At 45.2% G+C, this 24,703-nt stretch overlaps 1 protein-coding gene across 3 annotated transcripts in view; it reads left to right on the top strand.

The window, feature by feature from the left end:
- The window catches only part of LOC146830262 (E3 ubiquitin-protein ligase TRIM39-like), a 338,681-nt gene that overhangs the window by 244,541 nt on the left and 69,437 nt on the right, over nt 1-24,703 (top strand). For all 3 annotated transcript variants that reach the window (XM_085604457.1, XM_085604460.1, XM_085604458.1), the window contains one exon: nt 14,734-14,756. In XM_085604457.1, the coding sequence (XP_085460583.1) occupies nt 14,734-14,756 (23 nt within the window). The remainder of the gene's footprint in view (nt 1-14,733; nt 14,757-24,703) is intronic.

Here is a 24,703-nt window from a genome sequence, read left to right as displayed (position 1 = left end):
AACGAAGCCACTGCAATACAAGAGCAAAGGTGACCGAGTGACTGCTTCTGGGTTTACGGAGTTGCTTACACTCACTGCCCGTTAAAGCTAGCTAGCCCGCTACTATGAGTTTATCAAACTTAATGCTATGTTTTCTTATGTTATGTTATGCTATGCTACGCTATGTTTTGTTATGCTATGCCATGTTTTGTGTATGCTATGCTATGTTTTGTTATGCTATGCTTTGTTTTGTTATGCTATGCTATGTTTTGTTATGCTATGTTTTGTTATGCTATGTTTTGTTGTGTTTTGCTATGCTATGTGTTGTTTTGTTAGGCTATGCTATGTTTTGTTAGGATATGCTATGTTTTGTTATGCTATGCTATGTTTTGTTGTGTTTTGTTATGCTATGCTTTGTTATGCTATGTTTTGTTATGCTATGCTTTGCTATGTTTTGTTATGTTCTGTTATGCTATGCTATGTTTTGTTATGCTATGCTTTGTTCTGCTATGTTTTGTTTTGCTATACTATGCTTTGCTATGTTTTATGTTCTGTTATGCCATGCTATGTTTTGTTGTGTTATGCTATGTTTTGTTTAGCTATGCTTTGTTATGCTATGCTATGTTTTGTTGTGTTTTGTTATGCTATGTTTTGTTATGCTATGTTTTGTTATGCTATGTTTTGTTATGCTATGCGTCGTTATGCTATGTTTTGTTATGCTATGCTATGTTTTGTTTTGTTATGCTATGCTATGTTTTGTTTAGTTATGCTATGCTACATTTTGTTGTGTTTTGTTATGCTATGCTTTGTTACGCTATGTTTTGTTTTGTTATGTTATTTTTGTTGTGCTATGCTATGCTATGTTGTGTTTTGTTATGCTATGCTATGTTTTGTGATGCTATGCTATGTTTTGTTGTGTTTTGTTATGCTATGCTTTGTTTTGTTATACTATGTTTTGTTTTGCTATGCTATGTTCTGTTGTATTTTGTTATGCTATGCTTTGTTATGCTATGCTGTGATTTGTTGTGTTGTGTTAAGCTATGCTATGTTGTGTTGTGTTTTGCTATGCTATGCTATGTTTTGTGATGCTATGCTTTTTTATGCTATGTTTTGTTTTGATATGCTATGCTATTCCATGTTTTTTATGCTATGCTATGTTTTGTTTAGTTATGCTATGCTATGTTTTGTTGTGTTTTGTTATGCTATGCTATGCTATGTTTTGTTGTGTTTTGTTATGCTATGCTATTATTTGCTATGCTATGCTAGGTTTTGTTATGCTATGGTATGTTTTGCGATGCCATGCTATGTTTTGTTGTTTTTTGTTATGCTATGCTTTGTTTTGTTATGCTATGTTTTGTTTTGCTATGCTATGTTTTGATATGCTATGCTTTGTTATGCTATGCTGTGATTTGTTGTGTTGTCTTATGCTATGCTATGTTTTGTTGTGTTTTGCTATGCTATGCTATGTTTTGTTATGCTATGCTATGCTTTTTTATGCTATGTTTTGTTTTGATATGCTATGCTATTCTATGTTTTGTTATGCTATGCTATGCTTTGTTTTGTTATGCTATGCTATGTTTTGATATTTTTTGTTATGCTATGCTATTTTTTGTTGTGTTTTTTATGCTATACTATTTTTTGTTATGCTATGCTATGTTTTGTTGTGTTTTGCTATGCTAGGCTTTGTTTTGTTATGCTATGCTATGTTTTGTGATGCTATGCTATGTTTTGTTACGCTATGCTTTGTTTTGTTATGCTATACTATGTTATGTTATGCTATCAGTGGAAGCAAAGCGTGAAGGCGATACACTGAGGACAAATGAGTGTGTGGCAAAGGAGCAGAGAGTGATGTAAAGTTAACTAAGGACAACATAAGAGGAAGGGAGAGATGGAGAAACATGATGCAAGCGTCGATGTATAGTCATGAGCGAGGAAACATGAAAATCTGCTGCGCGCTGACAAACACACGTGCTGAAGACAAAGTTGAATGGAAACACAAGCGATTATCCTTACCGTTTGTCTGATCGTGCCGCGTTAGAGGACTTGCGCTGTAGATGATATGAAATGAAAGTACAAGCGATAATCCTTCACGCTTGGCTGCATGCTGTTAGTTGAAGATGGGTAAGACTTCCCTTGAAATCGGAACAAGCGCGTATGAATCAAGGCTCAGCAAAATAAAAGAAAATCAAAGGCGGTAAAAGGCTTGAAAAGTTTGTAGTGGCGAAAGTGAAAGTAATCGAGCAGAGCATCAAAGGGCTGGGTGAGAAGGGAGGGGGTAATGCAAGGGTCAAAGCGGCTAAAGTGAAAGAAAGTTATAGAGAAGGGAGGGGGGAGTGGAAAGTTTGTAGCGGCGAAAGTGAAAGTGTGTTGTGTTGTGTTTTGCTATGCTATGCTATGTTTTGTTATGCTAGGCTATGTTTTGTTATGCTATGCTATGCTTTTTATGCTATGTTTTGTTTTGATATGCTATGCTATTCCATGTTTTTTATGCTATGCTATGTTTTGTTTAGTTATGCTATGCTATGTTTTGTTGTGTTTTGTTATGCTATGCTATGCTATGTTTTGTTGTGTTTTGTTATGCTATGCTATGTTTTGTTATGCTATGCTATGTTTTGCGATGTTATGCTATGTTTTGTTGTTTTTTGTTATGCTATGCTTTGTTTTGTTATGCTGTGTTTTGTTTTGCTATGCTATGTTTTGTTATGCTTTGCTTTGTTATGCTATGCTGTGATTTGTTGTGTTGTCTTATGCTATGCTATGTTTTGTTGTGTTTTGCTATGCTATGCTATGTTTTGGTATGCTATGCTATGCTTTTTTAGGCTATGTTTTGTTTTGATATGCTATGCTATTCTATGTTTTTTATGCTAAGCTATGTTTTGTTTAGCTATGCTATGCTATGTTTTGTTGTGTTTTGTTATGCTATGCTATGTTTTGCTATGCTATGTTTTGTTATGCTATGCTATGTTTTGTTATGCTATGCTATGTTTTCTTGTGTTTTGCTATGCTATGCTTTGTTTTGTTATGCTATGCTATGTTTTGCGATGCTATGCTATGTTTTGTTGTGTTTAGTTATACTACGCTTTGTTTTGTTATGCTATGTTTTGTTTTGCTATGCTATGTTTTGTTATGCTATGCTGTGATTTGTTGTGTTGTGTTATGCTATGCTTTGTTGTGTTTTGCTATGCTATGCTTTGTTATGCTATGCTATGTTTTGTTATGCTATGCTGTTTTGTTGTGTTTTGTTATGCTATGCCATTTTGTGTTTAGTTATGCTACGTTTTGTTTTGTTATGTTATGCTATGTTTTGTTATGCTATATTTTGTTATGCTATGCTATGTTGTGTTTTGTTATGCTATGCTATGTTTTGTTATGCTATGCTGTTTTGTTGTGTTTTGTTATGCTATGTTTTGTTTTGCTATGCTATGCTATGCTTTGTTATGCTATGCGTTGTTATGCTATGTTTTGTTTTGTTATGCTGTTTTATGCTATGCTATGTTTTGTTTAGTTATGCTATGCTATGTTTTGTTGTATTTTGTTATGCTATGTTTTGTTATGCTATGTTATGTTTTGTTTTGTTATGCTATGCTATGCTTTGTTATGCTATGCTATGTTTTGTTTTGTTATGCCATTTTTTGTTATGCAATGCTGTTTTGTTCTGTTTTGTTATGCTATGCTATGTTGTGTTCAGTTATGCTACGTTTTGTTGTGTTTTGTTATGTTATGCTATGTTTTGTTATGCTATATTTTGTTATGCTATGCTATGTTGTGTTTTGTTATGCTATGCTGTATGCTATGCTGTTTTGTTGTGTTTTGTGATGCTATGCTTTGTTTTGTTATGCTATGTTTTGTTTTGCTATGCTATGCTATGTTTTGTTATGCTATGCTATGTTTTGGTATGCTACGCTACGTTTTGTTGTGTTTTGTTATGCAATGCTTTGCTTTGTTTTGCTATGTTTTGTTATGCTATGTGTTGTTGAGTTTTGTTATGCTATGCTATTTTTTCTTATGCTATGCTATGTTTTGTTATGCTATGTTTTGTTATGCTATGCTATGCTTTGTTTTGTTATGCTATGCTTTGTTATGCTATGCTATATTTTGTTTTGATACTTTTGTTATGTTATGCTATTTTTTGTTGTGTTTTTTTATGCTATACTGTTTTGTTATGCTATGCTATGTTTTGTTGTGTTTTGCTATGCTAGGCTTTGTTTTGTTATGCTATGTTTTGTGATGCTATGCTATGTTTTGTTATGTTTTGTTATGCCATACTATGTTATGTTATGCTATACTATGTTATGTTATGCTATACTATGTTATGTTTTGTTATGCTATACTATGTTTTGTTGTATTTTGTTATGCTATGTTTTGTTATTCTATGTTATGTTTTGTTTTGTTATGCTATGCTATGCTTTGTTATGCTATGCTATGTTTTGTTTTGTTATGCCATTTTTTGTTATGCAATGCTGTTTTGTTCTGTTTTGTTATGCTATGCTATTTTGTGTTTAGTTATGCTACGTTTTGTTGTGTTTTGTTATGTTATGCTATGTTTTGTTATGCTATATTTTGTTATGCTATGCTATGTTGTGTTTTGTTATGCTATGCTATGTTTTATGCTATGCTGTTTTGTTGTGTTTTGTTATGCTTTGTTTTGTTATGCTATGTTTTGTTATGCTATGTTTTGTGATGCTATCCTATGTTTTGTTGTGTTTTGTTATGCTATGTTTTGTTTTGCTATGTTTTGTTATGCTATGCTATGTTTTGTTATACTACGCTACGTTATGTTGTGTTTTGTTATGCAATGCTTTGCTTTGTTTTGCTATGTTTTGTTATGCTATGTGTTGTTGAATTTTGTTATGCTATGCTATTTTTTCTTATGCTATGCTATGTTTTGTTATGCTATGCTATGTTTTGTTATGCTATGCTATGCTTTGTTTTGTTATGCTATGCTTTGTTATGCTATGCTATGTTTTGTTTTGATACTTTTGTTATGTTATGCTATTTTTTGTTGGGTTTTTTTATGCTATACTGTTTTGTTATGCTATGCTATGTTTTGTTGTGTTTTGCTATGCTAGGCTTTGTTTTGTTATGCTATGCTATGTTTTGTGATGCTATGCTATGTTTTGTTATGTTTTGTTATGCTATACTATGTTATGTTATGCTATACTATGTTATGTTTTGTTATGCTATGTTATGATTTGTTATGTTATGTTATGTTAGGCGAGGCTATGTTTTTTTAGTTATGTTATGTTTTGTTAAGTTATGGTATGCTATGCAATGGTTGTGTTTTGCTATGCTAGGCTTTGTTTTGTTATGCTATGCTATGTTTTGTGATGCTATGCTATGTTTTGTTATGTTATGCTATACTATGTTATGTTATGCTATACTATGTTATATTATGCTATACTATGTTATGTTTTGTTATGCTATGTTATGATTTGTTATGTTATGTTATGTTAGGCGAGGCTATGTTTTTTTATGTTATGTTATGTTAAGTTATGGTAGGCTATGCAATGGTTGTGTTTTGCTATGCTAGGCTTTGTTTTGTTATGCTATGCTATGTGTTGTGATGCTATGCTATGTTTTGTTATGTTTTGTTATGCTATGATTTGTTTTGTTACGCTATACTATGTTATGTTATGCTATACTATGTTATGTTTTGTTATGCTATGTTATGATTTGTTATGGTATGTTAGGCGAGGCTATGTTTTGTTATGTTATGTTATGTTTTGTTAAGTTATGGTATGCTATGCAATGGTATGCAACGCTAGGCTATGTTTTATTATGTTATGTAATGGTATGTTTTGTTATGTTAGGCTATGTTCTGTTATGTTATGCTGTTATTTTATGTTAGGCTAGGCTATGTTTTGTTATGTTATGCTATGTTATGGTGTATTCAAGTCAAGTCAAGTCAAATTCCACTTTATTCGATTAATTAAAATCATAAAAGTATTCTACAGCAAATATCATACAATTCATATAAAACAGTATTAAACAATTGATAAATTTAAAAAGCAGATTAAAAAGGCATTATTTACATAAAATACATTACAAATGCACTCAACTATGCGATAAAGATGGGTTCAAATAACTATTGTTCTTCCAATCTTAGCCTTGATCTCTTGCATCTGACGGATGCGGCCAAAAAACTAGCAGTACAGTACATAATTAATGGAGAAAGCAACATCTGTAAATATAACAATGCAGGCTTATACTGGATAAAACCCAGGTCTTTCAAAATAGATTTTAAATATCTAGTGCGAGGTTCATGATAGAAGGAACAAAAAAACAGAAAATGGGCATTATCCTGAATAGAGAAACCATCGCATTTGCATGGAGACGATTCCTCGAGCTTGCACCAGTCTTTCTCATCCCACAGTACCGTATAAATTTGATTAAACCGAAATTTGGATAAAAGCCATCTATGAAAAGAATTGGTTACCACTGTTAAATAAGGAGCCAGCACACAAGATGGAGTTATCAATACATGGGCCCTCACAGAGGGTTTACATAAATCGTAAGCTTCGCACTCGGCCATGCGTATTCTAAAAAAAAATTTTTTCACCCACGGCAAATCAGCTTTACACAGGGCTTCTGGTCTACTAAAGATTTCAGGGCGTCCCAGAAGTGCTGCCGTGGATTCAATGTAAGACAGCCACTGAATATCCCTCCTGTGATCGAGTGCGAGGCAATCTTTGATGATCCGATGATTAAGGCTAAGGTTCGGGTTAAGCCAGACCTTTATCCACATCAAGAGTGGAGCTAGATTGATTGTGTCTAGGATGTAGCCCATCCCCAGCTCAAGGTGTACTGAGTGGGTAGCAGTTGACTGGGGTAGACCCAGCAATGAGCGAAGAAATTTATTTTCCTCAGTCTGGATATCTTTAGAATTAACATAACCCCAGACAGCTGCACCATATCTAGCAATTGCGACTGTCTTAGCTTTATAGACGGCCATAATAGCCTCCATAGGTTTCCCCCCCAATCTCTTAGCAAACCCCAAAATTGCAGCATATGAACTTCTTACCGCATTCATTTTAGATGTTAACTGCGGTGTCCAGGTTCCCCTTTGGTCAAAAATCACACCCAAATAGGTAAAGACTTTGACACTTGTGATCACCTCTCCATCACAAAAAAAGGTTTTTTCTTTACGCTTACCACATCCTACTGACATGGTATGTGATTTGTTTTTGTTGATCACCAGGTCGAGACTAGACATGAAATTGCCAAAGGCATCAAGTAGCTTTTGTAAGGCAACTGGGGTCCTAGCTATAAGTACCGCGTCGTCGGCATAGAGGAGCACCGGAATTGGTGCACCCCCCATGCTCGGGAAATCCTTTGTGGCAGACGTTAGGTAGCCCTCCAAAGAGTTCACGTAAAGCGTGAACAACATTGGCGCCAGGATGCATCCCTGGCGGACCCCTCTAGTGGATCTGAAACTCTCGGTACACTTTCCGTCGGTGGTCATTCTGATGCGGGCCCTCAGATCTTTGTGGAGCTCCGCCAGAAAGTGTACCAAGGAACTGTCGAGGCCCATCTTCAGGAGCATTGCCCACAGCTTAGATCTATTAACAAGATCAAAAGCTGTGGACAGGTCCATGAAACCAAGGAATAAGCTGCCCCCTTTTGCTCTGGTGTATTTAGAGAGTATGAGGTGGAGGTTGAGGCATTGGTCCTCAGTACTCCTCCCTGACCTAAAGCCAAATTGTGCCTCGGACAGGATGTTATTTCCCTTTGCCCACGCAGAAATCCTCGCCAGGACAGCCTTGCCTAAAATTTTTACCGAGGAGTCCAAAAGCGATATTGGTCTATAGCATTTTGGATCTCCTCTCTGCCCTTTTTTAAATATTGGGACAATTGTAGCTAAAGACCAGGTCTGAGGGAAACCCACTATTGCAGCAGCATTAAAAACTCTAGTTAAAATATTAGCCCAAAACAGCGGATTTGCCCTGAACATGTCCGCTGGCACTCCATCGGGGCCCGGGGCCTTGCGACCTGCTGTCTCTTCTATGGCTCTAAGTACCTCACTGGTTTCAAATCTCACGGGCTCCAGGGGGCTCTCATTAACAGGGATTGTGAAAGGGTCCGGCTCCCTGTTACTGTCATAAATTTTTTCGAAATGGCAAAGCCAATCCTCCTCTGGAATATTTAATTCCTGTACTGAGTTTTGAACGCCTGTAAGTAATGGGGAATTTATTATTGTCCAAAACTCAGCGCTGTTTTTTAGAGTGGCTTTATCCCTTAAGTCCTCCCAAGCTTTGCTTTTTAATTCATTTTTACGCAAAGTAGTGGCCGTGCTATAATCCTTTCTTAATCGCGCCACAAGCTCCTTGTCCCTTGGGCGAGTATTGAGGGCTTTTTTAAGGCGGTTATGAGCTTTACTGCAATTTTTATCAAACCAGCCTTTAGCCGGATTTTGTTTGGCCCCCTGCCCTTTGGCTGAGAGACTGCTAGACACAAACCGGCAAATATCTTCAAAGGAAGATATAATGTCCTTGTGCCCAGCTGACGGATTGGCACACACAATTAACTCTTCCGCGACTGAATTGGATAAAGTTAAGAAATTTTTTTCCGGTACAACCGTCTCCCATTTAAGTCTTCTCCCCTGATCCTTTTCCTTTACAGGCAATATGGTCCGATGGAGAACAACAGATTTTGACAAGAAGGAACTATTCGTTAACACCAATCCCACAGGATTATGATCACTCATAGGCATAGCAATTGCATTATATGAAATCACATAATTAAGGAAACATCTTGAGACAAAAATAAAATCAATTATCGAATCGCTAGCCCTTCCCGTGTAGGTGGCAACCCGTGTACTATTATCATAAAATTCAGGTTCAAATAGCTCATTTTCCTGCAATACATATTCAAGTGCCCGACCCTTCTGTGTGTGTTCTAAATGAGGGGGGGACACGCTGTCTGGCCCGTCTGTTTCCACCAGAACACAATGTGAGCACAAATGAACATTAAAATCACCCATTAAAATGAATCGACACAGAGTGGATTGCTTGTCTCCGTAGAGAATTAAAAAGTCTGATAGCCATTTAAAATGCATAGATTCTGGATTGCTATTAGGAGCACTATAACAGTTAACCAAAAGTAGTTTACAACCATCCTCTAAAGTTAACTCCAGAATAATAAAACTATGGGAGGCACGATCTATCGGGATCAATTTGCCTTTTATGTTCACCGAAGCCAGCATCATAAGACCTCCTTTATTCCGTCCTGCAGGAGAAGGCAAAGCAGGTACAAAATAGGATGTGAAGCCGTCTAACCAGTAATCACACTCCAAATCCCAAGTCTCTTGCAAAGCGATAATATCGTAGCGCTTTACAAAATTTGGCCAATTGGGGTCTCCCTTCTTGGACCGCAACCCAGCAATGTTCCAAGATAACAGTCTAACCGTGTCCCCTTTATCGGTAATAATCTCTGATGAACTGTTCTTTACCGCCTCAGAAGAAGGTACAAGGACCGCTGGTGTTGGGACCGCTACGGCGGCGTCCTCTGTACCCTCTCCCTCACCCCGTCAATCACAGAGGTCGAGGCCTGAGAGCGCATTAAATCTATTATACGTTGTAATGGGGGGACCAAATGTACAAGGGTTATCTCGGCCCTGCAACGAACTTTGATGAGCCCAACTGGACCCCACCGGGGTAAATGGATTTAGTCTTAGTCTGGGCAAGGAGGGAAAATTGGCCTGGTTGTAGAAATACCCAAGCGGGCGCACTCGGATACCGTTACTGTCCTCCAACAGGGATGCTGCCCGTAGGAGGACTGTGGCCACATGTTGTGGGTATTTAAAGTTCACGACCACGCAATCCCCTCTACATGTTTTCCTCGATGGGCCAATCCAGTTCACTCTCCTCGTCGTGATGATATCTCCAACATGTTTAGAAGGGAAACCACATTTAGCACCTAACCAAGCCACCACTTTGTTTTTAAGAGAATCATGCGCTTCCTCTTGAGGCTCAGAATTACCTGAGCAAAACGTCGGAACATTTGCAAGTACAATGACATAAGGGGCGCAATCCGGGGGCAAATAATAGTATTGATGCGCCTGCCTTGTGCGGCATTAGTGTTATATAAGGGGCCAGATCTCTGAGAGCGCCCAGCCTGATCAACATCCAGATCTACTGGTGGGGGATGGATGGCTGGGGGAACAGTAGGATTGTTAACCGTACAATTAACCAGAGGGATCAAAGAAGGTGGGTTGGGGGCTATTGTGGCACTTTTTCCTATGACTTCGGGGCTCACTAAACTAATTGGAGGAGGTAAGGGGTTCACCTGAGATAGTTTAGCCAACTGTTGGTCCAATAGACCTCCTAGTCTTTTAAGCTCCGCGTTCGCGGTGTCCAATTTAGCTGTAAGGCAGTCAATGGAAGCCTTAAGTTTTAGGTCAACAGCCGCCTCTATACGTTTTATTAGCAAACCAAACTGCTCAGGGCTCAGTGTAATACTGGGTTCCTTTGTGATCTCTACATTTGATTTGGATTTAGGGGAGATGTAGCTATCTGGCAGGTGGTTTTCCCCTCTTCTCCTGTGGACGGTCTTACCCCCCCTCTTGCTTTGCTGCCTTCTGCATGATCTAAAAGGTCTCTTTCCCTTAATTTCTTCAAATACTTCCGCCTCTTCCTCAGAGTCCGAGCATACCTTGTCAAGCATTGTAGGATCCATTGTTACAGTATCAAGCTCCCGGTGGATGGAAGCTACTATAATACTGGCTGGCTTGGTAGCGTTTTGATGACCTAACGTGCAGTCCACGCTGTTTTCGCCCTCTTGGGAATCCTCCAGTGTAGCAGCTCTAGCTGGAGGGGGGACGTAATCTAGAGCGTCTACTTTACCCAAAGAAGCCCTTCTATCATCGTTAATTTTGTTCACCATTTTAACGAGGAAGTTATTCATGGAACCAGCCCCCGTGACCACCTTATCTTTCTTAGAGCCAGACATGATAGGATATGGGACGTGGTTAAATGTCAGCTTTAACTACTGTCTTGCTGCCTGCAAGGTCTCACAGCCTTAAACCCAGACTACTCCAGGTAATAATGTGCGGTTTAACTCTCACGAGATCTTGGAACAATTAATATCTCTACTCTTGCATGGCAGTTGTCAGAGATCAGAAAGTCGCAAGCAGGCAAGAAGGTGTAATGCGGACACCGCGAACAGGATCCAGATTACAGCCAATGTACACTATCACTAACCGACTCCACAGCATCACACATGGAGCAGAGTGTGAGAAACAACAGCAGTACCTGATATGGGGCAGATGCCCTGATGTCCAATTTCAGAGGGATGGCCCAGCCCTGCCTCCTCCTGCCCCGGACGGCCACAGACGGCCCGCCCTTTGCCCGGGCTTCGCCCGGCACGTCCCGCGCGCGTCCCACGAAGCGGGCCTCAGTGCAATTTCAAGGCGCCTCCTGGCGCTGGCGTTGCGAGCGCTGACGTCGCTGGCGTCGCGCCGCCGCTGGGGCAACCGGGAGATGAAGTCCCGGGGCGGCGACGCGGGAGAGTGCCGGTTTCTGATTCAAGGTTATCCCCCTGTGACTCTTGGCAGTGGCGGCGTCGTATTACCCAGCAGGTAAGTTTCCGTATTGCTCCCCATGCTCCGTCGGCCTCAGTGCAATTTCAAGGCGCCTCCTGGCGCTGGCGTTGCGAGCGCTGACGTCGCTGGCGTCGCGCCGCCGCTGGGGCAACCGGGAGATGAAGTCCCGGGGCGGCGACGCGGGAGAGTGCCGGTTTCTGATTCAAGGTTATCCCCCTGTGACTCTTGGCAGTGGCGGCGTCGTATTACCCAGCAGGTAAGTTTCCGTATTGCTCCCCCTGCTCCGTCGGCCTCAGTGCAATTTCAAGGCGCCTCCTGGCGCTGGCGTTGCGAGCGCTGACGTCGCTGGCGTCGCGCCGCCGCTGGGGCAACCGGGAGATGAAGTCCCGGGGCGGCGACGCGGGAGAGTGCCGGTTTCTGATTCAAGGTTATCCCCCTGTGACTCTTGGCAGTGGCGGCGTCGTATTACCCAGCAGGTAAGTTTCCGTATTGCTCTCCCTGCTCCGTCGGCCTCAGTGCAATTTCAAGGCGCCTCCTGGCGCTGGCGTTGCGAGCGCTGACGTCGCTGGCGTCGCGCCGCCGCTGGGGCAACCGGGAGATGAAGTCCCGGGGCGGCGACGCGGGAGAGTGCCGGTTTCTGATTCAAGGTTATCCCCCTGTGACTCTTGGCAGTGGCGGCGTCGTATTACCCAGCAGGTAAGTTTCCGTATTGCTCCCCCTGCTCCGTCGGCCTCAGTGCAATTTCAAGGCGCCTCCTGGCGCTGGCGTTGCGAGCGCTGACGTCGCTGGCGTCGCGCCGCCGCTGGGGCAACCGGGAGATGAAGTCCCGGGGCGGCGACGCGGGAGAGTGCCGGTTTCTGATTCAAGGTTATCCCCCTGTGACTCTTGGCAGTGGCGGCGTCGTATTACCCAGCAGGTAAGTTTCCGTATTCCGTGTATTAAACTACTGTGGATTTTAGAACATCCAAAAGCTGATGAATGGAGCGGGCTTGCACGTCTTTGGGCTTGTGCGCTCTCCCCTCCCTCCCCCACGACAGTACTTTGCATTTTGCCCTATGTCTGTGTTTAGTTATGCTACGTTTTGTTGTGTTTTGTTATGTTATGCTATGTTTTGTTATGCTATATTTTGTTATGCTATGCTATGTTGTGTTATGCTATGCTATGTTTTATGCTATGCTGTTTTGTTGTGTTTTGTTATGCTATGCTTTGTTTTGTTATGCTATGTTTTGTTATGCTATGTTTTGTGATGCTATGCTATGTTTTGTTTTTTGTTATGCTATGTTTTGTTTTGCTATGCTATGCTATGTTTGTTATGCTATGTTTTGTTATACTATGCTACGTTTTGTTGTGTTTTGGTATGCAACGCTTTGCTTTGCTATGTTTTGTTATGCTATGTGTTGTTGAGTTTTGTCATGCTGTGCTATTTTTTCTTATGCTATGCTATGTTTTGTTATGCAATGTAATGTTTTGTTATGCTATGCTATGCTGTGTTTTGTTATGCTATGCTTTGTTATGCTATGCTATGTTTTGTTTTGATATTTTTTGTTATGCTATGCTATTTTTTGTTGTGTTTTTTATGCTATACTATTTTTTGTTATGCTATGCTATGTTTTGTTGTGTTTTGCTATGCTAGGCTTTGTTTTGTTATGCTATGCTATGTTTTGTGATGCTATGCTATGTTTTGTTATGTTTTGTTATGCTATGCTTTGTTTTGTTATGCTATACTATGTTATGTTATGCTATCAGTGGAAGCAAAGCGTGAAGGCGATACACTGAGGACAAATGAGTGTGTGGCCAAGGAACAGAGAGTGATGTAATGAATTAAGGCTCAGCAAAATAAAAGAAAATCAAAGGCGGTAAAAGGCTTGAAAAGTTTGTAGCGGCGAAAGTGAAAGTAATCGAGCAGAGCATCAAAGGGCTGGGTGAGAAGGGAGGGAGGAATGCAAGGGTCAAAGCGGCTAAAGTGAAAGAAAGCTATAGAGAAGGGAGGGGGGAGTGGAAAGTTTGTAGCGGTGAAAGTGAAAGTAATCGAGCAGAGCATCAAAGGGAGGGGGGAATGCAAGGGTCAAAGCGGCTAAAGTGAAAGAAAGCTATAGAGAAGGGAGGGGGGAGTGGGAGCAGCTGTGCACGTGCATGTGATCGTGCACTCAAGGTTTAGGCCAGCCAAAACTGTGGGTAGCACTTTGAAAATCCCACATACAAAATGTCTCTTCGAGCCTTTGGCTCGCGAGACCTAAAAAGTACCTCGACCCCAGCCCTAACAACACCCCAGCCCCGACAAACCAGGTGATGAAGAAAGGAATTTCTCGAAGAATGGTCCCGTTGTGAAATATGTTTGCATACTTGGTACAGCCGTATCAACAATATGTTTCATGCTTTTCAATAAGGTTCAGCGCTGTTTATCCAAACAGTAACTAAGCTCTAGGGCTCCTGGTTTTAAAGATTTCCTAACCTGAATTACGTTACTCCATTCATTTCATCATTTTTCTTCAAACTGGAACAATTCAGAGCGAAGTCCCATTTTTTACATGGAACGTAATTTAATGACTGAGGCTCAAGTTTGACCAATTCTCGACTGTATTAGGAGCCTCCTGTTTTGAATGAAAACTCCCTGGCATAGGAGACAGTGGTGCTTTTTCCTGAGTACGGGTTATACTCAGTTCTAGTGTTGCAGCTTGTGTGGATAGACGTTTTCTAACAGAAACAAGAGGCTTAAGGGTCTTATCCTGTGCTTTGCCCAAAATCCTTGTTTATTTACAGGTGACATTTAATTCCATATAAGAGCGTTAGAAGTATTTTGGCGTGGTATACCTTGAGCATGGATACCAGTTGTTCCTCTGGTACATCACCAATTATTTCTAGTGATGCGGGGGTTTTAGCAGCTGTGCCGCCTGATCTCAGGACCGAGAGACCATAATACATGGCGCATTCAGAATACATCAGTCTGTACTCCATCACCCCTCACTCACTCACAATTTAACATCTCTGCTGTCTGGTGGGCGCATTATGAATATCACAAACTGTGCTGTGTCATGCAATCCTATTCAGAATATCACAGGCTGTGTGTGTTGGGGGGTGAGATTGTCACCCTGGTGTCTCCTTAGATGAGATACTTGCATGTGTGGTACATTAACGTGAATTGCACAACTAATACCAAACTTCTCCGAGAATTTGAAATTGGTTGCGGAAACTGATGTCCTTCTTTTGTTTTGCAGGATGTCAGAAGCACCCTGGACAGGTAAGGCTGGTTTATTGTCCTCCTCTCAGTGTGTAAGGAGCAGGTCTGGCTGCAGTGTGGAAATGTCAGCACTGAACTCACACAGATCCACTCTGCTGACAGAGCAACGCCACCTCATACAATTACTATATGTAGATCACCTCATAGCCACTTTCTTCAAACAGTTCTGATCTCCCCTAGCTGTTCTCAAAACATCCACAGACTTTAAAAACTATTTTTCATTCTAAGAAACATTGGGTTTTTAAAAAACTACGTTGAAACTCTTCAAACTTCTAGTCCCATGGAAATAGCTCCTGACTCCAAGGAAACTCTTGTGTGTCTACAAAAAGCACCTTTATCCACAGAAACTACCTCAAGTTTTCCACAATTCCAGAGTACTCAAAACCTCCTTCAATACTTTTCTGAACCTGCCTCAACCTTTTAGTAAGGAGCCTGTGCAGAGCCCTAGCAGGCTACAACCCTAGTTTTATGCCCTAGTTTAAGGAACATACATAATGTATTGCTTGTGCCTATATGACTGCAAGTGGCCCCAGTACTTAGAGTTAAATTACCAATAGGAATGAAAGTGGGCCCAATTTGCAAAGTTTTTCTGGGACATTTGCAGCTACATGAAAGCACTAATTTTGAGATAATGATGGATATAGTAGAGAGACTTGTACTACAGTTGTTCAAACTGCGGCCAAGATTTGTGGTTGCTGAGTTACAATATTATAGTGCATTTCTTATTCAGGCTTACCCCCTTCAGGTTTAACTCTCTTTAGTATTATTAATGCCATAAACAAAAGGTCATCTTATGACAGTATCACCATCTCATGTACCCCATGTCATCATCATCATCATCAAAGTCTTTATTCCGGTTTTACAGTACCATAAAAGAGAGGAACACATGAATCTTGGTTGACAATGTTTGGAGTAAAAGGTACTATAAAATGCTCCCTATACAGACTCTTAGGAATATAAAGAGAGGAATATAAATTGACAAATTCTTGACGCAACTATACAAGTACAAAAAGGGACTAGAGCTAAACAAATTTCAATATTTAAATTATTATGCCTATCGGGACAAATCTAAAGTGCTAGTGCACTGATAAATATTGTTTAGATCTCATTTTGCTGATGAGTGCGGCCCGATTACGCAACAACAACCACTTAAAAACCTGTGCCCCAAGTGACCAATAAAAAGGATAAAAAGCTTAAAATAGTAACATAAAAACCAATTATTTGTTTTATTCATGCCAGTCGGGGAAGTAGAGATAGCCCTCCTTCTAATGGCCAAGAACTGGCCCAGAAATTTTGCAGTTGCACAAGCATAGAGAGGTCTCGCATCTGACTTTAAAATGCGTAGGGCGTCTTTGTGGCTGTGTGTCCCAAGTTGTCTAAATACTGGACTTAGCCAATTCCTTCTAGGTCTGGCATAGACAGCACAAGCAAACAAGCATTTGCAATGCAATAGGTCTCGCATTTACGCAAGTTTAAGCTATTGGCATTGTAAATGACAATGCGTTTTATTTATGATTCAAAAACCAAAACATAAATAAAAGGCATTGTTATTTACAATGCCAATAGCTCAAACTCACGTATATGCGAGACTTGTTGCATTGCAAATGCCTGTTGGCCTTAGTTTCTAATGTGTTTGAGAAGGGATGTGCAAAGCATGCCCTCAGTTTTTTTGACAAAGGCCTACCTTCCCTGTCATGGGATTAGCTGTTCTGGCAGCGGACTCTGCTCTCTGAATCAGTAGTTATAACCAGATCTTTTTATTTGTTCCACATGAGTGAAGGCCTATTGGCCCACTCAAGTAAAGTCCCACTGATATGCACTAACCGAGGTCCCAGCACTACAGTTCTAGTGCATATTTGGATGCACGAATGTATAGGTGTGGCCTGCATGATGCATGTTTATTGTGTGTATGAGTAAAACAGAGTCATGGAAGTCTGTGAGTTTCATTTTAAAAGCTTGTGTCCTGATGATCTTCACCAAGAGGAAGTGTGCTTTTTTCCAGACAGTAGAATTGTATTGCTGACGTTCATGAAGCTGTAAGGAGGAGGCAGGTCTCACTTTAGATTGATTTGATTAGGTCCTTTTTGCTGCATTGGGTTTCTGCTTGGTCTCCCTGAATGAATGAATGAATGAATGAATGAATGAATGAATGAATGAATGAATGATTCTTCTATAGCACACAGCTACTCAGAGGATTGTCCCGGTGCTTTTAGGCACTGAAGGGAGCAGAGCACAGAACCGCTGAGATCCTAACATCAGTGAAGTCTGAATAAGAGTGTTTTCAGCTTCTTTTTAAATGTAACTTCCTTGGAGATAGACCTCGAGTAATCAGGCAGCTGATTCTGCATACTTACCGCTCTGACCATGAAGGAAGAGCCTCACCTCCGTTGTCTTCGGAAGTGAGGTACTGCTATAAGCTTAGCATTGCTGAAACACAGGGACTTTATTCAGCTATATTCCTTAATCCATTCATTAAGGTACATAGGCTGAGCTTGGGCGGCTGATGACAAAGGGCAGTCTCCTTAACCCGGACACAGGGGTGGGAGGAGGGTAGATTTAGGTGTTGAGAGGGTGGGTACCACACGGGGAGAATTATTAAAGTTCAGTCAATGTTATGCAAAAAAAATAAAGGTAGTTAAGCCGCGCATGCAGACCAAAACTTCCCAATAAAGTGTAAAATAAAGTCCATCTAAAGTATTCACTCTATCTCAATCAATCAATCAATCAATCAATGGCATTTGTATAGCGCACTACTCACCCGGAGGGTCTCAAGGTGCTGGGTGGGGGGGGGGGAAGTTACTGCTCGAACAGCCAGGTCTTGAGTTGCTTCCTGAAGGCGAGATGGTCCTGGGTTGTCCGGAGGTGGATGGGGAGGGAGTTCCATGTCTATCTGAGGTCCGTGGCCGGGAGCCCCAGGTTCCAATGTTGTCCTCGGCTTAACATCCTGTGATTCTGCGCACTTCCCTTAATCTCAAAGTGCCTACGAGAAAATGAATATGTCCTCGTGTAATGTCACTGGAGCTCATTTAAAGCGCTCCAATACCTTTGTGTCGAGTTAACGCTATATACAATTAAAAAAATCCTCAAACTGCAGGCCCGCTGCATCAATGGAACTTTTTGCATTGTACATTTCACATTTAACATGCCGTTCCCTGGGAAGCAGCGAGGGGATGGAACGGGTTAAAAGGGTGGAGAGAAGGAACGTCTGTGACGGGGAGAAGAGGTCAAGAAAAACAAGCCCGGAAGTGGTGCTTGCGTGCGTGCGCAGACTTCACTTTTCAAGAACTGCACTCGTGCATGTGGCGCGCCCCTGCTCGCTCCCGCAAGGTGGATGCCGCCTGTGAGAAGTTGGCCTGGTATATGCTGTTCACTAGTTGAAGTGGCCACCTTGCACCAGTCCAATTCGACTCTTATGGTAGTAGGTTTGAGACAATCTTTTAAAGAAAGCTATCCTAGTGGTAGCTGTGGAGAGCAGCCTTCAGGCTAAGTCTCAGAGGAATGTAAAGCAGCTTGTTTTACCTTATAATCTCTTGAATTACGAAATGAAAGGACACCACACAGGTATATATATCAAATATATATGTATTTATTACTAGACACACTCTACTAATCTCTTTATGAGATTAGAAGTCAGGAACATATGCACAAATCAACGTTTCACAATAAATTAAGCACAAATATGGCTGGGGCCCTAGGAGCGTACCAGACCATATACTAAAAAAGAGACTTAAGAACAACGACTTGAGAAGGGACAAGGCCTAGGGCCTTCAGATACACTGGGGCCTCACTAATCCACCCAAGGCAGCTAAGTAAAGGACCCACGGGAGACGCATGCAGTGTGAGAACACAGCCGCCGATCTCAATTGACTTCAATGGAGCAAGTCGCGGTTGGAATTTTAGAGTTTTAGGATACTTCAGGAGAGTCTACAAGCAAGTCACTTACAGGGTAAGTAGTTCTAGAGCCAACACACACAGGAGCACCGTAGTGCTGGAGTTACCTCACCCAGGGAAGCCGGGTGCATTGGTGTCTTTTGGTGTCGGGTCGCGGCGTCTTCTTCAATGGGAGCCAAAGAAGACTTTCTGCTTGTGAAGACAGAAGAAGTGTCCGGTGGAATCCAAGGCTGGATTCAGAAGAAAGAAGACCTGAAAGCAGAGGGGACAGTGTTCAAAGTCACTTGGCAGTGACCCGGGGTAAGGAAGCTGGATGCCCACAGTCGTCGGATGATTTCAGGTGATCACTGGTGTCTTGACTCTTCAGCCATGAGGTCCAGGAGGCATCGATGATGACAGGAGCTGGATTCGGCGTGTCCCACAAAGCCTGCAGCTTACTGCGGTGTCGGTGACCAGATTGGAGCCAACAAGCCTCGGTAACAGCAAGTCTTGTGGAAAGTGTAAAAAGTCAGCAGTGCAGACCAGCAAGGTCTGAGAGACACACCCAGCGAAGGTAAGTCAGGGCAGGCCTGGAGCAACCAGGGAAGCTCTTTGGAACTGTAGAAAAGTCTTCTGGGGACCCACAGGCCAACCGGCAATGAATTGTGAAGACGCCTCGGGAGGATTCACTCAACAGGGGCCCACGGTCACTCGGGACGGGGTAGGCCTCTGATCTTTGGTGTAAATCCTGCTGGAGGCTGGGGCCACACGTGGTCCAATGTACAAGTTCGTAGAACATCGTGAAGGGGTTGCACTCAAAAATAGTGTACAGTACCCAGGGATTGCGGTTGCTCATCACTCGTGGGGTCCACTTGCCTCAGCTTCACTGGGGACTCGCGATGGCCTTGGAGAAGTCAGGAAATCTTCTTCCTGGGCTGCAGGGACTTCGGACTCTGGCGGGAGCGGGAACGTTTGCGACCGTTGATGCAAAGTTTTGGTGCCTTCCAAGCAGGGGAGTCACTCCTTGACTCCAAGGGAGATTCTTCCGTCTTCCAGAGGTAATGGAACGTCGAAGGTCCAGGACTCTTCTTCAGAGCTTCATCCAGGGATATCTAGTTTGCAATGGCAAGGGTTCCCTAACTTATACTAGAAGAAAGGGAGGGACTAGCTCAATGACCCTTCCTATGGGAGGGTCAGGGGAGTGGGTGGTTACACCCACTTCCCTTTGTCCAGTTTCGCGCCAGAGCAGGGGCAGGTAGCCCCTGAGCCAGTTTGAACTGGCATATGCACAGAGGAGCCTACTGCTTCCCCAGTGCAGGACTTCAAAGCACTCTAGGAGTGCACCCACCCAGCCCCAATACACTAAACCCTGTCTGGGAGGTGGTCACACCTCCCTGTGACAGGATACCTATTGTTGGGGCTCCTCCACTGCGAGTTTCGTTCATCAGCAGGAGGGCAGCCCAGTGTCTGTGACTGGTGGCATCCATTTTGTGATGCCAGGGCTCTTCAGGATTCTACCGCATTTCCACAGTAGGTACATGTCTATCCCTCTAGAAGGGTGGGATCATACTTCCACACCAGTTACTGGTGTGGCGGTATGATTCCAAAGCGTTTGACACCAAACACGACATGTTTTGATGCAGCCATTCCAAAGTTAGCATTAACCGCGAGGTTATAATGCACTTAAGAGTATATGGTTTGACCGCATTCACAAACAGCCCCAGAGAATAGACTCTGAGAGCTGCAGAGGGGCCCTGCTCAGGCAGAGGCACCCCCTCACATGGAAACCAAGCACCCTGCCCTAAGGATTGATAGGGCATGCCGTAGGGGTGACTGATCGGTTTAAATGACCCTGTCACCAGACAGGTCGCTCCCCCCATCCGCCACGCAGCCCCCTGTGGGTTGATCCTCCATTGCCGCTTTTGCCACCTGACTGTTCGCTCCCCTTTTTCACTTCTGTACCCCTGCGCTTGGCACTCTGTGCCACTTTGTTGTTTCATTCAGTTTTTTCTCGGTTTTTCCCCCGCCGCTGAGCCCCTGCGGCCCTGCCCCCTTCACCCCCATTGGCCGCCCCGCTCCCACCTCCCAGCTGCTCCTCCCTCCCTCTGCCCTCATATGGAGGCCGCGAAGCGGTGGTAGAGAGCGACCTTTGACCCTGTCACCAGGCAGGTCGCTCCCCCATCCACCACGCAGCCCCCTGTGGGTTGATCCTCCATTGCCGCTTTTGCCACCTGACTGTTCGCTCCCTTATTTCACTTCTGTACCCCTGCGCTTCGCACTCTGTGCCACTTTGTTGTTTCATTCTGTGCCCCAGTGTTTTTTGCTTTCTGTACCCCTGTGCCCTGTTGTCCCCCTCCCGCCGTCCTTTTCCCGCCGTTTTTTCTCTTTTTTTCCCCCGCCGCTGAGCCCCTGCGGCCCCACCCCCTTCACCCCCATTGGCCGCCCCGCTCCCACCTCCCAGCTGCTCCTCCCTCCCTCTGCCCTCATATGGAGGCCGCGAAGCGGTGGTAGAGAGCGACCTTTGACCCTGTCACCAGACAGGTCGCTCCCCCCATCCGCCACGCGGCCCCCTGTGGGTTGATCCTCCGTTGCCGCTTTTGCCACCTGACTGTTCGCTCCCTTTTTTCACTTCTGTACCCCTGCACTTGGCACTCTGTGCCACTTTGTTGTTTCATTCTGTGCCCCAGTGTTTTTTGCTTTCTGTACCCCTGTGCCCTGTTGTCCCCCTCCCGCCATCCTTTTTCTGCCGTTTTTTCCTAGTTTTTCCCCCGCCGCTGAGGCCCTGCGGCCCCGCCCCCTTCACCCCCAATGGCCGCCCCGCTCCCACCTCCCAGCTGCTCCTCCCTCCCTCTGCCCTCATATGGAGGCCGCGAAGCGGTGGTAGAGCGCGACCTTTGACCCTGTCACCAGGCAGGCTGCTCCCCCCATCCGCCACGCAGCCCCCTGTGGGTTGATCCTCTGTTGCTGCTTTTGCCACCTGACTGTTCGCTCCCTTTTTTCACTTCTGTACCCCTGCGCTTGGCACTCTGTGCCACATTGTTGTTTGATTATGTGCCCCAGTGTTTTTTGCTTTCTGTACCCCTGTGCCCTGTTGTCCCCCTCCCGCCGTCCTTTTCCCGCCGTTTTTTCCTGGGTTTTCCCCCGCCGCTGAGCCCCTGCGGCCCCGCCCCCTGCACCCCCATTGGCCACCCGCTCCCACCTCCCAGCTGCTCCTCCCTCCCTCTGCCCTCATATGGAGGCCGCAAAGCGGGCGCGCAACAGACGCGCGCAGCGGGCGCGCCGCTGGCGCGCCAAGGGCGCGCCTAAGACAAGCCCGTCTGTGCCTGTCTGCGCCTGGACCGCACCCAGTGCCAGAACCCCTGGACCCCGCATCCCCCGCAATGCCAGACTGCACTACGACGCAAGCACCCTCCACGCACTCAACACTAGACGAGACCACCCCTGCTACCGGGCTACCCCGAAATGCACCCTGGGTCCTTTCACCTGCCAGAACTGCAGATTCACCAGCATCCAACCCTCCACACCACCAGCCAGAGAACCCAACCACCTCTGCTGCATCCTCCTCACCAGCTCCGCTCGCAAGCACGCCATTGAACTCTGGGACCTCCTAGACTCCACCGCCCCCGACGTCGCCTTCCTGATGGAGACCTGGCTGAACGCCACCTCAGCACCAGACATCGTCATAGCCATCCCACAGGGCTACAAGATCTCCCGCAGAGACCGCACCAACGGAGTGGGAGGAGGAATCGCCATCATCCACAAAGACTCCATCAAAATCTCAACGAATACCGACGACACCCTCACCACCGCCGAGCACATGCACTTCCAGATCCACATCGACCCCAAGACCACCCTCAGAGGAACTCTCATCTACAGACCTCCCGGACCCCGCCCACAGTTCAGTGACACCATGGCCGACCGCATCAGTACCCACGCCCTCGCTTCCACGGACTACATCCTCCTCGGGGACCTGAACTTCCACCTCGAGAACAACAACGACGCCAACTCCACCACCCTGATCGACAACCTCGACAACCTCTGACTCAAACAGCTCGTAATGACACCTACTCACGCCGCTGGACACACGCTCGACCCCATCTTCTCGGCAAGCCCCCACGTCTCCTTCAACCACACCACCGAACCACACTGGACCGACCACAGATGCGTCCATTTCACCTTCAGAAAACCCACCACACACCACCGCACCCAACAGCTACAGCGCCGCTGCTGGTGCAAGGTCACCGAGGACCAACTGACTACCGCCCTCGCCCTGAGACCACCCACCGACCCCACCGACCCAGACACCGCCGCAACCAACCTCACACAGTGGATCAACAACTGCGCCAACACCCTCGCCCCTCTCAAGACCTCTACAACCAACCACACCAACAAGAAAGCCGCCTGGTTCACCGAGGACCTCCGGATCTCCAAGCACACCTGTCGGAAGCTGGAGAAGAAATGGCTCCATGACCGAACACCAGACAACCACACAGCCCTCAAGAGCGCCACCCGCAGACACCACCAACTCATCAGGACCGCCAAGAAGACCGCCTTCAAGGACCGCCCAGACAACAATGCACACAACACCAAAGAGCTCTTCAGCATCGTGAAAGAGCTCTCCAACCCCAGCTCCAACACCAACGACATCCCGCCATCTCAAGACCTATGTGACTCCCTGGCCACCTTCTTCCACCGCAAGATCACCGACATCCATGACAGCTTCAACTCCGATGCCCCCGCACCCACCACCGAGTCCACCACCCCTGTGACCACCACTCGCACCAGTTGCCTGACCGTCTGGTCCAGCGTCAGCGATGAAGACACCATCAAAACCATGAACTCCATCCACTTCAGATCCCCGTCGGACCCCTGACCTCACCACGTCTTCAACAAAGCCAGCACAACCATCGCGCCCCACCTCCGGAAAACAATCAACTGTTCCTTCGAGACAGCAACCTTCCCAGAAAGCTGGAAGCACGCCGAGATCAACGCCCTTCTGAAGAAGCCCAAGGCGGACCCCAAGGACCTCAAGAACTTCCGGCCCATCTCCCTGCTCCCTTTCCCGGCAAAAGTGACCGAGAAGATTGTCAACAAACAGCTGACCCGCTACCTCGAAGTTAACAACATCCTGGACCCTTCCCAATCCGGTTTCCGCAGCAACCACAGCACCGAAACCGCCCTCATCGCCGCCACTGACGACATCCGGACCCTGATGGACAAAGGAGAAACAGCCGCCCTCATCCTCCTGGACCTATCAGCAGCCTTTGACATGGTCTGTCACCGCACCCTATCAGCACGCCTCCATGACGCCGGCATCCAAGAGAAGGCCCTGGCCTGGACCACATCATTCCTCTCCGGCAGAACCCAGAGCATCCGCCTCCCCCCCTTCCGCTCCAAAACCACCGAGATCATCTGCGGCGTCCCACAGGGATCCTCCCTCAGCCCGACGCTGTTCAATATTTACATGGCTCCTCTCGCCCACGTCGCACGACAACACAACCTCAACATCATCTCCTACGCCGACGACACCCAGCTGATCATATCCCTCACCGAAGATCACCACACCGCCAAAGCTAACCTCCACAGAGGAATGAAGGCCGTAGCCGACTGGATGAAGGACAGCAGACTGAAGCTGAACTCAGACAAGAGGGAGGTCCTCATTCTCGGACCCACCCCATCAGCCTGGGACGACTCTTGGTGGCCCACATCACTAGGCACAGCTCCGGAACCCACGGACCATGCACGCAACCTGGGGGTCATCCTCGACTCCACTCTCTCCATGACCAGGCAAGTCAATGCCGTCTCCGCGTCCTGCTTCAACACCCTCCGTATGCTCCACAGGATCTTCAAATGGCTCCCCCACGACACGAGAAAAACCGTCACTCAGGCCCTCATCACCAACAGACTCGACTACGGGAACGCACTCTACTCAGGAACTACAAACAAGCTCCTGAGACGACTCCAACGCATCCAGAACGCCTCGGCCCGACTCATCCTCGACTTCCCCTGCTGCAGCCACATCACACCCCACCTGAGAGGCCTTCATTGGCTCCCCGTCAACAAAAAGATCACCTTCA

The sequence above is a fragment of the Triturus cristatus genome, chromosome 5_1, assembly GCF_964204655.1.
Source record: "Triturus cristatus chromosome 5_1, aTriCri1.1, whole genome shotgun sequence".
NCBI lineage: Eukaryota > Metazoa > Chordata > Amphibia > Caudata > Salamandridae > Triturus > Triturus cristatus.
This window is presented reverse-complemented; position numbering and strand designations above follow the sequence as displayed.